The following is a 15,912-nucleotide window of genomic DNA, read 5'->3' on the forward strand; positions in this document are numbered from 1 at the left end:
GCCATAATTACCAAGATTATTTCTAGAAAACCTTTTGAAAAAATGTTGTGTAACCTTTTTTAAATTCATAAGGTCAATATCAGAGATGTTCCTCCAAGTTAATCGGAGGAACATCTGTGGTTGTATTTCAAGACCACGCCTGAAACACACTGCTTATTTTGTTAACACGATGGTAAAATAAAAACAAATCAGCCAAGATATCAGGAAGAGAATTATGCAGCTGCACAAGTCTGGTTCATCCTTGGGAACAATTTTCTGATGCTTGAAGGTGCCTCGTTCATTTTTTCAATCAATTAAATGCAAGAATAGTCATGATGGGAATGTCCAACCATCATTCATATCTGTATACTAGTTGAATAGGTTTGGGTCCAAAATGTGCAGACTGACCCCAGAAGATACTGGTAAGACCTTATCCACAGTGAGAGGAAACTCAGTGAGGAGGAAGCCATTATTCAAAAAGAAACATAAATATCCAGACTGCTTACTACAATGGTTCCCTGGAATGAAGCGCTTCATTTTTGGAGAAATGTCCTGTTGTCTGATGAAACTAAAGTGGAACAGTTTGGTCACAACAACCATTGTTACATTTGGAGGAAGAAAGGGGATGCTTGTACCATCCTAACCATTAAGTATGGGGGTGGCAGCATTATGTTGTGGGTTCTTTTATAGCAATAGGGATTAGTGCAGTTCATAAAATAGATGCAATCATGAGGAAAGAACATTAACTGAAATACTAAAGCAATATTTAAAGACGCTAACCATAAAGTTAAAACTTGGGCACAGATTAATCGTCCAAATGGACAGTAACCCCAACCATCCAGCCAAAGTGGATGCTTGAGGACAACAAAGTCAATGTTTTGGCATGGCTATCACAAAGCTGTGGTCTCAAACTAATGGAGAAGTTGTGGGTAAATCTGACAAAGGTGTGTGTTAGTGAAACGACCTACAAAATGGACTCAGTGATGCAGAAATGAGGAATGAGCCAGAACTCCAGAAAACTGATGTGAGAAACATGTGGAAAGAAATTCAAGTTTAAAAGACAGTTATAGCTGATTCTGACCAAATGTATGTAAACTTTTGACTTTGAATGCTTTAAAAGTTGCCAAAGAATCTCTGAAAAAATGTCAGAAAACTTTTCTGGCATTTAGCAAATAGAAATAGTTTTGGTTATTCTAACTAACCCAAAACAAGAGAACATTGATTCGATTTAACTTCAGACAGAAAGAAGAAAAGTGTATGTGTCTATTTATTCTGTGTGTGTAAATATCTGGGTATAACTGGGCTTACTTTAGCTGAACCGCTCTTGTTTTGGCTGGGTTTAATTTAACTGCGTTTGCTTTACTTCTGCTTGATTTTTATAGCATTTATAAGATAATGATATAGGGCAAAGAAAACCTGACATCATAAGAGCAAAAAAATTGTGCAGTGTTTTTAGTTTGTGCAAACTGTTAGATGTAGTCTGACCTCTTGAAAATTTTTAAATGTTAACCGATATAAATAGGTATGAGTGTATTTTCAGCAATATATGATCAGTCGTGAAAAACATCTAATCTTGTGTGAAGAAACAAAGAGTTTCGCAAACACCAGCAGTGCAGTGTGTTTTAAATCACTTGTATTTGTCAGGCTGAAAATCCAACAAATAATATGTTAACCGTGAGAGTTAGATTATACTACTTTCTCTCTCAATGAGTCACTGGGTTCAGATAGGGTTACATACTTTAGTGAAAGTGTAATGAATCTGAAAAGACAAACAAATTCAAGTCAGAACAGATTTTGATGAAGAACAGTGAAACAGTCCATGAAGTGAAAGTCATCCCAAAGATTATAAAGAACTTATCAGAATTGTCTTTTTGGCTCAGATCATCAGTGTGAAAAAAAAAAATCAAAACTTGAAATAATATAAAAATTGTGAAATGAAGCAGCTTTTGCCTGAGGCAAAAAGTTCTGGTTCTGATAGTGAAAATTTTGATGACTCATTTGAAAGAATATTCATATATATTGGTGGGAGCTTAAAAACTGAGGTGTAATTGTTTCTGAATGCAATCAATATTTGACAGAAATGTTGTTGCTTAACTTTATTGCTTCATTTAGATTTTTATAGTCCTTGATTCTGCATCTTTATTTGCCATGGTAGAAAAATGCAACTAAAAGTTGCAGGATGCTGGCCCTTGAGGCCTGGATTTGCGGGCTGCTGGGCTACGGTTTCCATCCCTTCAGAGGACAGGAAAGATAACTTACAGCCTTCCCCAACAATATGAATGACAGAAAGCAAACGGCATACATCTGAACTGCGAACCAGGCCCACTCGTAATCAACCGAGCCCTTAAGCAATTTGGCAGATGTCAGAAAAACATCTACAATGTCAATGTCACCGACAGAACCGAAACTAACAGCAGCAAGGCAGATATCTACCTGACAAAGTGATGCAATTCTGGTTGAAAATAGCACAGGCACTTCGCGGTTCCACCAGCAGCCTGAACTTGAAATAAATGGTGAAACTGCCTCATTCGCATGCAGTCCAGCTCTACAGAGCTCTGCTGATGAGCTAATATTGCAGCCAGGTGTACTGAAGCAGAGAGGCACCTGAAGGTTGCATGACACCGGTCCTTGAGGAAACCAGTTAGAGATGACTGATGTAAACACTGATCAATCAATCAATCAATCAAATTTTATTTGTATAGCACATTTCAGCAGCAAGGCATTTCAAAATGCTTTACATCATTACAAACACAGAAACACAATGCAAGATGGAATCAACTGATCTGTACACTGATTAGCTGACCAGTGCAGAGTTGTTTTAATGGGTGATCTTTTTAATGATCCTTCTCCGGGCCTGTTGTAATTGACTTTTAGCCAAGACCTAAACCGCTTTTACGCACTCTTCAAACTCAGATATGTAGTCCAACACATTTCTGTCGGACTTCTCTGGCAGAAAATTCCCTTTGCTCAACTTTAAGGGACTACTCACTTAAAAGTCAAATGGACCAGAAATGAAATACTCTTGTCCGACTCCCCATTCTGATCTACTCAGGAAGCCCTGATCACATGTCTGTCTGATTACAGACTTAAAACTCTGATAGTATTGCTCCAGTGTTCTCTGTGACTGAATGGTTGACAGATCACTTGAATTGATTGACCCCCAACTTCTTCATCACTGTCTGAAAGACCCAGCCTTAAAGTTGGAGCCCTGATCCAAACTCAAACTAAGTGGAAAAACTTAACAAAGGAATCTAAAATGGTTTTTGAGCAAATGTTAATCAAACAACTATAGCTTTTAGCAGATATTGATTGATATTGTTTCTTGTGTGTGTGTGTGTGGGAGGGGGGGCTATTAGCACATGACTGAATGGTTCTCCACCTTCTTAAATTGTATTAAGAGGAACAGGTTGAATGCTTGGTGTGGGCTTTCTACCCATCTGACATTCATGACACTTCTTACAAAATGCCATGATGTCCTTCCGGAAATGCCACATAATCCTGGCGTTGGTCTTATTAATGCCCAAGAGGCCTGAAGTAGGAATTTTTAGAGCTAATCTCATAATCTCTTCCCTGTAGCAGAAGGGAAGTGCAATCTGATGATACACTCTCCATTCTCCAGCAGCAGGACGTTGATGGTTCCTCAGATTTCTCATCAACACACTATTTTCCACATAAAAGCCTTATGGCTCTCCTGCCATAGGTTTCAAAGTATCAGCACTAGACAATGCATCAGTAATTTAAGGATCACAGCTATGCTCCCTAATCTATCCTCCTTACTGAAATTTTGTTTTAACGTGAATCAGCTTTGGTTCTTCCTGATCTCTCACCATCTCTGTGGCTTCTTCCTGACTGACTTGAGACTGGGAACGAGTAGCTACAGTAGTGGGATAAACCCCCGTGAATTCCCTTCCCTGAAAAACGTACGGGAGAATCTGCAACCAGAGGTGCAACATTTTCTCTTCGTAAAGTGCCCTAAAGCATGTGGTCCCATTCAGATTCTTATATTGTTGACTTTTTATATCCTTCCATGCTTACATGATTCATACCACCAGAAAAATAAAAATTGGACCTGCCATACAACATGAAGTAGGCAAGAAAATCTAAAAAAAAATCATCATACCCCAGCTAAAGAAATTCAAGAAAAGGTGAAAAACAAAATCATCTATTTCTGTTATCAGAATGGAAACAGTTATGAAGTCATTTTTAAGGTTTAACATAAGATGAACAGACTCAACTAAGAGCAACAATCCAAAAGCACAGTCTTTGCAAAATGTCTCAGAAAAACTAAATTAAAGTTTATGGAGTGGCCAAGTCAAAGTCTGGATTTAAATCTGATTAAGATGTTGTGGCTTGATCTTAGACAAGCCTCAGAACTAAAATAATTCTGCAACGAGACGTGGGCCAAAATTCCTCAACAGTGATGTTAAAGATTTATTGTCAATTATCATAAACACTTGGTGGCAGCTGTTGCTGCCCAGGCTGGCACAACTGTTGAGGAACTTTCAGAGGGAAATTACTTTTTCACATTAAGCCACTTTATTTTCCCTGAAGAAAATAAAGCAATCATTCAAAAGCTGCATTTTCTCAGAGTATTTCTTTTTCAAATTTGTTTGATGTAAAACCAAAAACAGAAAACATCTGAAAGGGGGCAAATCTTTTCTGCACTGCACTTTTGGTGCGATCGTAACGTTGACCTACTTAGGTAGCCTATTGAGGAAAAGAAAAATAAACGAAGCAACGGAAATCCTCCTTAAACATCAGATATGAAAGCTTTCATTCTTCATTGTGTTTAGCTAAGCTTAGGATTTTATAGGCCTTTATACCCATCAGACCATTTTAAGTAATCTCTTTCTCAAGGAAATGATTGACCTAATTTTAAAGGGTTTGGCAAGTTTATCTATCCATTTTGTCTCCCACAGTCTTACAGTCCCATTGGATTCTCCCTTTGAGCAACTTGTCCATATAAGGGAAAGTGAACAGTATTTCACAATCACATCAGCCTTGTTTTGTTTTATGATCCGAGCACATTAATCAGTCATCAAAAACTTAAGGATGGCCCGTTTCTGCCAAATATGGTTATAGCCAAAAACAAGCTTTCTTATTTAGTTGACATTCTGGCACAACTTTATAATTCAAAAGTGAAAGGACAGAAAGGGCAAAGAGTTGTTTATGAAAGAAAAGCAGAGGACTTTAGGTTTTCAGCGTCTCATTTTATTTTCAGTCATGCATTAGTTAACATGATCAAACAGATTTACATTCCCTTGTAGGTAGTTTATATAAGTATATCCCTCAAACTTGCAGTCAGGCTAACTGATCTAATGTTCTTACTAGTTTAATTATCTAGATATAAAGCTCTGAAATCATTACTTCCATTGTCTTGTACTTTTTTTGCAAAGAAATGCTGAAGATAGATGCTGCTATCTCTAAAGTTTGCTTTTCAGTGACACCACATGAAATCATAACATCCTGGCTAAGAATGATTGTGCAGACAATACTGCAGATTAAATTTTTCTGAAGTCGAAACAACATTGAGCAAGAACGAGTTTTTCTAAATAAACAGCTATTCAAAAACATCTTGGCACTTAAACAGACTATGATAATATCTCAGTATTGGCTCCTACCATTGAGATGTTTACACGTTCATGTGTGAACAGGCAGCAGGCTGAAGGATTAACACTCCATTGCGAAACCCAAAGTCGCTACAACTGGCTTTATGACAGAACAGGTGCCTGCGGACCCTGTCAGAACTGGCAGTAAACTGGGGGCTGATGATTATGGGAGGGAGTCACGCTTGGGTTAAATCCCTGAAGGCAAATCCCAAATGTGAGGTACAAGAGATGTGACGGAAAGAACATCAATTTAAAATCTAGAGATAAAATTTGGAAGAAAAAAGGACTAAGAAGACATACGTTTCCTGTTTCAGCATTCAGTCCAAAATTTCCGAGAACTCTCTCCACAAGTATCAAGTTTTATTGATCCTTCAGGCTTAAAGCAAAAACTGAAACATTTTACATCCTAGAGCAAACCATTTTGATGAATGCATCTCACTTCTGTCATGATTATAATCATGTGGAGATGTGGCATTGAATGCAATCCAGTTTTCAAAAGCATTCATCAATTTTTACTTAAAACAAAAAACAAATGGCAAAAAAGTTGATCAAACACACAATCACAGAACAACGTATGTGTCCCAGATGTGTCTGTAGCTGCGAGGAAGGTTCTGTATTTACTCCCATGCATGCACAGGCATTAATCTGAATCCATGAATTGTCAACTCATATGATCTGCCTCGTTTCCTGGATGTGTTGTTAACATCCAACTTTCATTTGATTGGAAAAAAGCATGTTGTCTGTGTCTCCCCTATTAACATTACCTGTGGCCTTGCATTACTCTGAGGGTTTATGTCCTGACTAAGAGGGATTGGAAGATGCTGATAGCCATTCAGAGATAATGTTCTGAGTCAGTAAGCTTGTTGTAATCAGAACAGAAAGCTACAGCTTATCACTTGGGAGACCTCATCCTCCATGCATTGGTCAATTTGATCCACATGTGACAAAACTCTGATATGTTTATATGGATTTTTGGGGGGGCAAAAATAACATTTGTTCCTTCACAGTGGATCCCTTTCTATCCATGGATTCACCAATTGGTGGATTTTCTGTGGAATGTAGCTGCAAAGTATCTGCAGAAAAAACAGCTTGTTTGCAGTTTTTATTTTGTAGAGCACATCTATTATAGTCAAAAGAAAATGCAGCATTGGTAAGATGACGTATCTAATAAATATTTGATGCATTATTGGTTGTCATCCAGGAGCATCATTTCTTTTCCTTGGCACAGATCGACTATATCCACAAGAGGGGAAATAAGAAAGACAGTAAATATTAGTTGATGCTTAAGTGCTAAGATAGTTTCCGCTGTGCAATATGGTGTATTTGATATGTGTGAACTATTGAAATAGGTAGTTTTAAGCATTTTTAGAGGGAGTCTCAAGTATTCATTGATTTTAGTTATTTGTAGGCAGCTATGGTTCCTAACTCCCATAAATACTAGGCCACTGCACTTCCCATTAAAAACATTTCAGTCCCTGGAATAATGACAACATCAACTACATTCATTTAAATTTAAAAGAAGAAGACCCTGAGCATGGAAAAGCAGTGCTAAAATGCTGCAGTTGTCTCCAATAACAACTGCAGCTTGTGTTTTTTGACTCAGTTTGCCCTTTATTCTCAGCCAATAACTTTTTCAGTTCAGTTTGAAGGTAACAGAATCAGAAATAAAATACCTATAAATTGCTCTATTGTTGTGGATTCTAGCACAAAAAGCCAGAGTAGGCATGTGCAAAGTGGGCCTCTATTACGCCACTGAAAACTGACCTCCATATTGAAAACAGATGACACAAATCTCAGACACAGAGGAAAAGAAAATCTCTGGTTTGCAGATAATCCATGTTAGTGTGGACAAGGCCTGAACCAACATCCGTCACCAGGTCCACTACTGTTAATGTATATTACAGTATCACACAGACAGCAGAGGGAAGGTGTTTGCCAACAGATGCTTCCGACCATTTGCTAGGACTCCCGTACTCATCAGGGTGATGCGCCGAGTATCCCACGGCCTCCACAAGCCTCCTCTTCTGAGCCCGATGCAGGAGGATCCTATAGGTCCCCGTCACAGGACTTCTACAGTCTAAACATGGATTGTTTTCCAGATGAACCTTTGAAATGCCTAAACCTGAGAGGAAATTCTTTACCTCCTGCTCCTCCATACTCAGAGTCTGATTGGCCTGGGCAAAGTGGGCTGGAGATGTGGGTAAAGAGACATATGGGCGAGGATACTCTATCCCCTTCAGCCAAGTGCTGTTTGTAATCTCTGTGATGGAGGAGCGGTCCACAGGCACAATCCGCAGCATGCCCTTAATGAGAAGCTGGCACGGATCAGGTACAAACGAAGGAATGCTGTAAGACCCCTGCAGGATGCAGCGCTTCAGCCTCCCAAGGTTGTCTCCATAGAAGGGTAAAGTTGCTGTCACCATGAAGTACAAGAGAATACCTAGAGCCCAGATGTCCGAATAGCGTCCGACGTAACCTTTCTGCCTGAAGAGTTCGGGTGCAGCGTAAGGTGGGGAGCCACAGAAACTGGTGAGTAGCTCATTAGGGCCGCATTCTGTACTGAAACCAAAGTCCCCAACCTTGATGCAGTAGTTGGTGGTGTAGAAGATGTTCTCGGCTTTAAGATCCCGGTGCACAATGTTGTTGTCATGCTGAAAAATCACAAAAGACAAACATTTTAAGTACAAAGAAATAAATCTCACTAGACTCAGCTAATAAAAAAGAGAATGTTGCAACAGAACCTCTATTTGCCATATTATGTTACCAAAACAAAACTAAACAAAAACACCTGAAACCTTTGGAGTCATTGGCATTTTTTCCTCTGAAGCACATGAACAGAAATGTTGCTTGAAGCCTGGGAAAGTTGGTTTCTCCTAAACCCAACAGCTGCTATAAAAATGCTTCTCTAGATTTCAGACAATTTCAAACTAACATATACCACACACCCAATAATCTTCCTTGGTTAACTTGTTACTACAGTGTTTGAAGTAACAAAACAAATTCATTTTCAGCTTCTTTTTTTTTGTTGCTATAAATATTTATGGTGGATCAGTAGGAGGAATCTTTAGCTAGTAAACAACAGGATATGAGTTTGATTCCTGCCTCTTCACTGCATGTCTAAGTATCCTCGGGCAAGGCACTAAATCGTCAGCTGACAACTATGAATGTATAGTGGTTGGGAGTGCAGCTGGGCGAATGATGCTGGTACTGTTAAAGTCCTTTAGGTAGTTTTTAATAGGCTCAGCACATATACCACTTTACATGTAATTGCATCTGGGCGTCACATGTAATCCCAGAGGTTTTTACATGTGCTTCACATCATCAAAAAGGTTTCAAATTACACGTGTTTCACTTATGTTGTTAAATGTAACATGTGAAATGTGGTAAGTCACACTGACATATGACCACCTGTGATAAGATGTTATTTTGTACATTTTGTCTCAAAGAGGGAAAATTACACTGTATAATCAAACTTTATTGTCAAAACATGTCTGAGATTTTTCTTGCACAACAGCGTGGTTTTATGGGCAAACTTACACAATCTAAAGTGCACAGAAGAGCAGACAATGCTGCCCTAAGCTGGTAAATGTTTCATCTTTAGTTTCATTGTTGGCTGATGTACAAATGTAATTGTCCATTCATAACCTTATTAAACTGGGGAAGCTGTAACTACTTGATTATAGCAGCCTGTATTTATGATTTAGAGAGGGTCAGAGGTGATTTTTCTGACATAATTTTCTCTATTGTAGGATGATTTATAAAGTTTTTCAACTGGTTGGCAGTCATCTATTATTTTACTTACATATCTTCTTCAGTTTGTGCTACTTTGGGTTTATTTTAGTGTATGCGGTATTAAGGTTTACCTCGCCTCAGTAACATGTACAAACAATGGACGGATGAATGGGTTGGTGGGTTTATTCGTATTTTCCTTGGAAGTACCACCATTGCAACTTGTGCCACAGTGTAAAATCTAACGGTTAAAACCTTTTTGGGAACGTGTTCCTGGTTCAGTAAATATCCATATCATGCCTAATTCTGTCTTTTGTGCTTTCCGAACATTTACTTAAGATGCAACATTTTTAGAAGAGAATCATATCATCCCACTGTGTACAATTAGGCATCTGTTTAGAGACAAATAGTGGAAATTTCCAGACTTCAACTAAGTGAGGCTTGCCTACAATTTTTCCATTCCAAGGAATGCATAAAATATTACTTATTTATTTATAGAAAATTAATATTGATACAAAGAGAGGAATAGCCAGTGCCTCCCTGGAGGAGGTTTTGGACCCATCAGTCATCAGGTTTCAAGCCTTGTTGACCTCAATAAATTACATATACTAGCGGACGTTTACTAAGTTATTTTGATTTGATCACAGGCCAATGACTATCATATTTCATCAGAGCTAACTGGTCCAAATTGGGGTCAGAACCAAGTATAGTCAAACAACATGATTCACATATGAATTCATCTGTGTGGTAAAATCCCCTATGGAACTGTGATGTTCTTTTAGCTGCTCTAAATTTGTGAAATTTCTGTTGTTTTAGAGGAAAAAGTATTAAAATTAACACCTTTCCTGATACTAATTTTATGTCATATACACAATTTCTCTTCTTGGTGTAAAATCTATTAAAATAAGTTTGAAGGGAAAATGATTTTCCCTAATCAGAGAGCCTTGACTTCTTATTTTAAAGAAAGGAATGAGATTTATAAAACAGAAATGTTATTGTTGTCTTAAAATCACACGATTAATATTTCATCAGAAACTGAATGATTACAATGGAACTTACCTAATAAATTATTTACCTAAAGAATAAATAATTGACATATTAGTAACTGAATTAACATGAAAACATAAAATCTATTGTTTATCAAAAGCATCATCAGCTTTTTGTGTACAATTGTGAGATCTAAAGACCTGTCCTAACCTTCAAGTAAAGGTTTGGAGAGGAAAAATGAGAATTTAAATGGACAAAGGCCTTTGAGGCATGGCAGGTTTCAATGCCAGAAACCTTAGATAACCTTAGAAAACTTGACAAGACGTGTTTTAATCCTGCCACATCAGTTTGACACGGCCTCAAGGTTGTCTCTCCAGGGAGGCATTAGCTGATTTTACCTGTCACTGCATGGGATGTTCAGCGGCTCCAAAATTTATAGCAAATCACAAACAGCAGCAAATTGTTTGATTAACTAGGTTTCGTCTTCAACACTGGGGTACAAAAGGCAATAAAAGTTGCCTTAAATTGAGACCAAAGACTACTATTAAAGAACTTGCTTCTACTTCCTCAAACTATTGTTTTTGTTTAGGTTTAGAGACCAAAACCCTGTATAATATATACCTGGCTAGAGCTGAATCCTCCTGTTGAGACATACAGAAAAATGAGGCCATTCACTTCAAAAGCTAACTGAGTCCTAAACTAGCAGGAACTTTTTGACACATTTAAATAAACTGTCAATAATTATAAAAAAATTAAAGCCCCAAAAGTCTCAGGAAGATAATCTGCAGAATGATACATCATTCGTGCTCAATTCATTGGCTCTTTGGACCAGCCTTGGTGGCGGTAACTGGGTCATGCCATAACATGTACCAACTCTGACGATCTCAGGATGTGAAGAAGTCATAAATCTTTGCCATTTCTCCTAACTGTAATTGCACTGAGTACTGCTTGAAGAACACCAAGAGCTCTTCAGCACATCAAACAGCATCCACAAAACAAACTATCACTTTTATACTTCAGTCGTATGCCAAAAAACGCGGTGTTTGTTTCGTCTAGTCTTATTTTCCTGCAGGTAATCTAGCCAGTACAATTTCAACATAGAGCAGAGTTGTGTTGTTTGAGGCTAAAGCAATGAAAATCACTGAATTAAATCCAGGTTTCAGAAAAATATTGAGCGTCTCTTCAGACTTCCTTAATCAGTATTTTTTAGTGGTTTTGATTAAGAATGTCTGTAGAGTGTTTAAGCAAAACTCTTAGATTACATTTCCCAGAGCTATTAATCTTGGCAAGCTGGTTGAAACACTATAGGTTTGGTTTGACTGCAGTTTGCAACTTTTATTGCTACTTTCAACTACCTCTGTCTTAAAATTAGAATAATATAAAAAAAACTTCTGCTCTGCAGGTGAAAGTAAGAAAAACAACAATCAAGTCTTTAAAATAATTTAAATTATTTTCTCATAACTTAGTTAAAGAGTAATGGGTAGCAACAGTCCCTGCCATGTGTGGCGTAGAGTCGTGCCGGGTAGTAAATGATGATTAACAGTGACACGAAGGCTCACCATGTGTTTCACAGCGGAGATGATCTGTGCAAACACCAGCTTTGTTTCCAGGTCGTTCAGCTTCCCCCTGCTGGTGATTCTGGAGAACAGGTCCCCCCCGCTGCCATACTCCATCACCAGGTACAGCCTTCTGGTGGTCTCTATCACCTCGTAAAGGCGCACTACGTTGGGGTGGCTCAGCTTCTCCATGCAGCTGATCTCACAGGAGGCCAAAGACTGGCTCTTCTTGTCTTGACGCAACTTGTCAATAATTTTAACAGCAACTCTCTCTGCAAACAGGAGATGAGAGGCAGGAGTGGATTTGTGGTAAAAACGTCCAGTGAAGACAGAGGGAGTTCACGTGAGAGCAAAACACTTACTTTGGGACACTGAGGGTTTTTATATTAAATCTACTAAAACAGGTTTAAGTTTGATGTAAAAATATAGAACTTCATGTTTTAATCTAATCACATAAAAATCACTTGAAAGATGCTGAGTTGTACTAGAAAAAGCTACCAGCATTTTACAACTTGGGCAATTAAAAAACAAACAATTCTTGAGAAAAAGGTATTAATTCAAACCTTTAGTCAAGGCATGGATGCCCAGCTTCACTGTAGAGAAGTTTCCCTGGCCGACCTCTCCACGGAGCTCATAAAACCCAACCCGCCGACCGAGCATCAGGTCCCTAACTATCCTCTCGTTGTGCGCCATGTCATAGATGACCCTTTCGATGGGAGTCTGCTTGACTCTTTCTGCCTCGGTGAGCTGTGGAATGACACTGGTGGCAGCAGAAGCCAGGGGAGATGCTGACTTTTCCACTTTTGTGGAGTCGTCTGTGGCATTTTTGCTCATTTTTGGCTTTGGCCATAGCCGTGTTTTGATGCCTTGAAAAATTAAGAAAAGGAGAGAAAAAAACATGAGATGATGACAGCAGAGAGAGTTGCATTACAACAGTGCCTTTGAAAAGTTTTCATACCTGTTGACCTTTTGCTACCAATGAAACTTCTGTGCATTTCATTGAGATTTTATGAGGTAACTCAGTATAAAGCAATGCTTTAATGTAAAGGGCAAATGATACCTAGGTCTTCAAAACGTTTCACACATGTGAAAATGTGGTGTACTTTCATTTTCAGTTTATGAATCAACACTTTGTAGACAGTACTTTGTAGAACCAGATTATGCTGCAACAATGGATGAAATATTTGGGGGATATAAAATTCTGCCAGTTTTGCATATCTATGACATTTTTGCTTATTCTTTGTTCCTAGACGGCTCAGGCTTAGACAGATTACAAAATTAGTGTGTATAATAATCCATTTTCAAGTTCTGCTTCAGATTCTCAGTTGAATTAATTTCCGGACATTGACTGGGCCGTTCTAATACATCAACATACTTTGCTCTAAACCATTCTGTAGGAGTATTTTACAGTTATTGTCCCGATGGAAGCTGAACCACCACCATAGCTAAAGGATTGCCCTGTATGCTCCATCCATCTTACCATCAACTCCTGCCAGCTTCGCTGTATCTGGAGAACAAAGCATCCCACAGCATGATGCTTCCATCGCAATATTGGGATTCTGTGTTCATGGTGAGGTGCTGTGTTATTTCTATGCAATGTGACAATTTTCAACTACTACTTTGTGTTGGTCTATCACATAGAAACCAAATGGTGTAATGCCGAGGTATCCAGTCCTTCAGTCCTCAAGGGTCAGTGTCCTGACATTTTTAGATGTGTCTCTGCTCCAACACAGCTGATTGAAATGCTTCAACTCATGTCATAATGTTCTTCAGATGCCTGCTAATGAACCATTATTTGATTAAACTGTGTTGAAGAAATGACAAAAATGAAAACATGCAGAAACCCTTAAGGATTGACCTTGGACACCACTGTTATCATGTAAGAAAAAATGTAAAATGTCTATAGGTACCTTAATAAAATACTATAAGATAACCACTGACAAATAAAGGGCAAAACATTTTTTTTCCAAGCAGCACTTACTTACTTACTTATATAAGAAAGATATTTGCTGCTCTGCCATCAGTGTTTGACTCTTATGGGAAATCCGCATGGAGACGACTAGTAAAGCCGTTCCATGTCTAGAACATTGGTAATGGGATTAACCTCCCTGTCATGTCATTTTGTCTTGTGTGACATAAAATGTCTGCCCTCTTTTACATAATTGACAATGGAGGTTTCATCGGTGCTTAATTTCAAGGTTAAACTTCAGCACTGAATCTAGAAACAAATGAAGTAAATTTTAAGGAGTTTAATTTAACATGTTATAGGATGACCCCTGTTCTCTGTCCAAAAAGCTGAATCTTAATTCTCACACAGTACATTAAAAAAAAGCTGATCTTTTAAAACTTCAGCTTTCATTTTTGTCAAACAGGAACCTTTGTGTACTTTCATGCCAAAGTTGCACAATGTTCCTTTTTACAGGAAGCAGGAATCAACAGCTTCAGTGTTATGTAAGGAGCTGGTAAAAAGGGGTCAGGAGTTCTGTTCATTTGTCAGCACATTCAACCTCCCAAAACAAACTGATAAATAATAGACTTGCTGATCCTAAAATATAAACTCATTTCTTAGATATTTCATTTTGCGCTGTCAGCTGCTGTTTCATCACGCTGCTTTACCGCCTGGTCACTGATGGCTAAATTTAGTCCATGCTTGGCAAATTTCCCAGGATAATGAGGATTACTTGCCTCTCTTAACCCATGGACGTATCTATGGGTTACGTCCAAAGGTAGAACGTTATTTTTAAGAAACCTTACTGGCCCTATGACTTTTTAAAGAGCTTCCAAATTGAGGTCAGTGTTGAAGACTGGGATCTCTCCGAACAAAAGTTGTTAAAATATTAGCAACTTTTGTTAATATTATTCCAGTTTACTGACAATAAAAAAAATGTTCCTTCATTTTAGACAATGTATTTCACCATATTTTACATATTATCTTAGCTAATTAAAAATACTAATAAATAAACTTGCTTATATGATCTAAATGATAAATTTAAACCCTGAATTTCTGTGACATATTTTCTCTCTATATAAAATTACATGAGAATTACACTGACAGTTTATGTCATTTTATTCAGTGAATAAAATGACAAAGTGTTATAAAACCTAAACATTTTCTTCAATTACCAGATATGCTTATATGAAAGTTTAAAAAAAAATCTTAAAATAAAGTTAATGTCCAATAAGCAAAACTTCTCTTCTTCAATTAAACACAGCATGCCATAAAGGGATGATTTAAATATCATAGTTCATGATCTTTAACCTACTAGTTAACTTAGTCCAACTAAAATCACAAAAAGCAGTTATAAAGTTGAATTTTAGATAAATTAGTAAAGTAGGAAATCTTACCAGGGAGTTGTGGGTCCTTCATGTCTGTCCCAGAGGCTTTACCACCTGACTGTGACCAAACATGTGAATAGAGCTCCAGAGGACTAATTCACTCCTCACAATCCTATTAATACGATGTACTAGTAGACGGCTCATTATCTCCCCTGGCACAAACTGACCTCATGAAAGTGCTGAAAACATATGCCCAGATTTTAGAGCAACCATTCGTCCATGTTCATGCAGATTATAGAGTCATATTTGCAGTTGTGATGTTAGAATCGGAATATAAATTAAGCTGTTTGCATTTTAAACCGCTGGACCAAATTTCATTTAGAATTAAAGAAAGTATTGAAGATTCATGTTAAAAAATATCACAATATGGTAAATTACTGTGTACATTTTCCCACCAAATTGAAATATTAAATATTATACATCTCAATTTTTTATTTAATTACATTTTCAACTATAAAAACTAATTATTTGCATTATCCAAAGGAGCAATGAAGTGAATGTGTTTTGCAACAGATGGCGAGTGTCTTGAATGCAAAAGGGAGACGCACGTGGACAGGATGAGATAAGATTTCTCTTCCATTTGTATCAGGAAGTTTTAATTTTTAAATAAGTCAGAAAAATCAACTGCAACAACTGCAGATCTCAAACTCTAATATTACTACCACATAAATAAACGTATTAAAAGTTGCCAGTGATAACACTGAGCAATTTTTTGT

The 15,912-nt window shown here is 37.7% G+C and overlaps 1 protein-coding gene across 1 annotated transcript; it reads right to left on the bottom strand.

The window, feature by feature from the left end:
* Positions 1–5,184: 5,184 nt before the first annotated feature.
* On the bottom strand, positions 5,185–15,260 carry LOC102231438 (serine/threonine-protein kinase NIM1-like). Its single transcript, XM_005806402.3, has 4 exons — positions 15,206–15,260; positions 12,424–12,726; positions 11,864–12,132; positions 5,185–8,239 (listed from the first exon to the last, which is right to left on the bottom strand). The coding sequence occupies exons 1-4, from the start codon at positions 15,225–15,227 to the stop codon at positions 7,487–7,489; spliced, it is 1,347 nt and encodes a 448-aa protein (XP_005806459.2). The 5' UTR covers positions 15,228–15,260; the 3' UTR covers positions 5,185–7,486.
* Between the last annotated feature and the right edge of the window lie 652 nt (positions 15,261–15,912).

The sequence above is a fragment of the Xiphophorus maculatus genome, chromosome 9 (genome assembly GCF_002775205.1).
Source record: "Xiphophorus maculatus strain JP 163 A chromosome 9, X_maculatus-5.0-male, whole genome shotgun sequence".
Classification (NCBI taxonomy): domain Eukaryota; kingdom Metazoa; phylum Chordata; class Actinopteri; order Cyprinodontiformes; family Poeciliidae; genus Xiphophorus; species Xiphophorus maculatus.

Excerpts from the sequence above, each read along its gene's own strand:
- LOC102231438 (XM_005806402.3), bottom strand. The coding sequence starts at position 15,227 with ATGAAGGACCCACAACTCCCTG. Across the intron at positions 12,133-12,423 it reads CATCCATGCCTTGACTAAAG|AGAGAGTTGCTGTTAAAATT; the intron begins GTTTGAATTAAT and ends TCCTGTTTGCAG. Across the intron at positions 8,240-11,863 it reads TCTCCGCTGTGAAACACATG|CATGACAACAACATTGTGCA; the intron begins GTGAGCCTTCGT and ends GTGATTTTTCAG.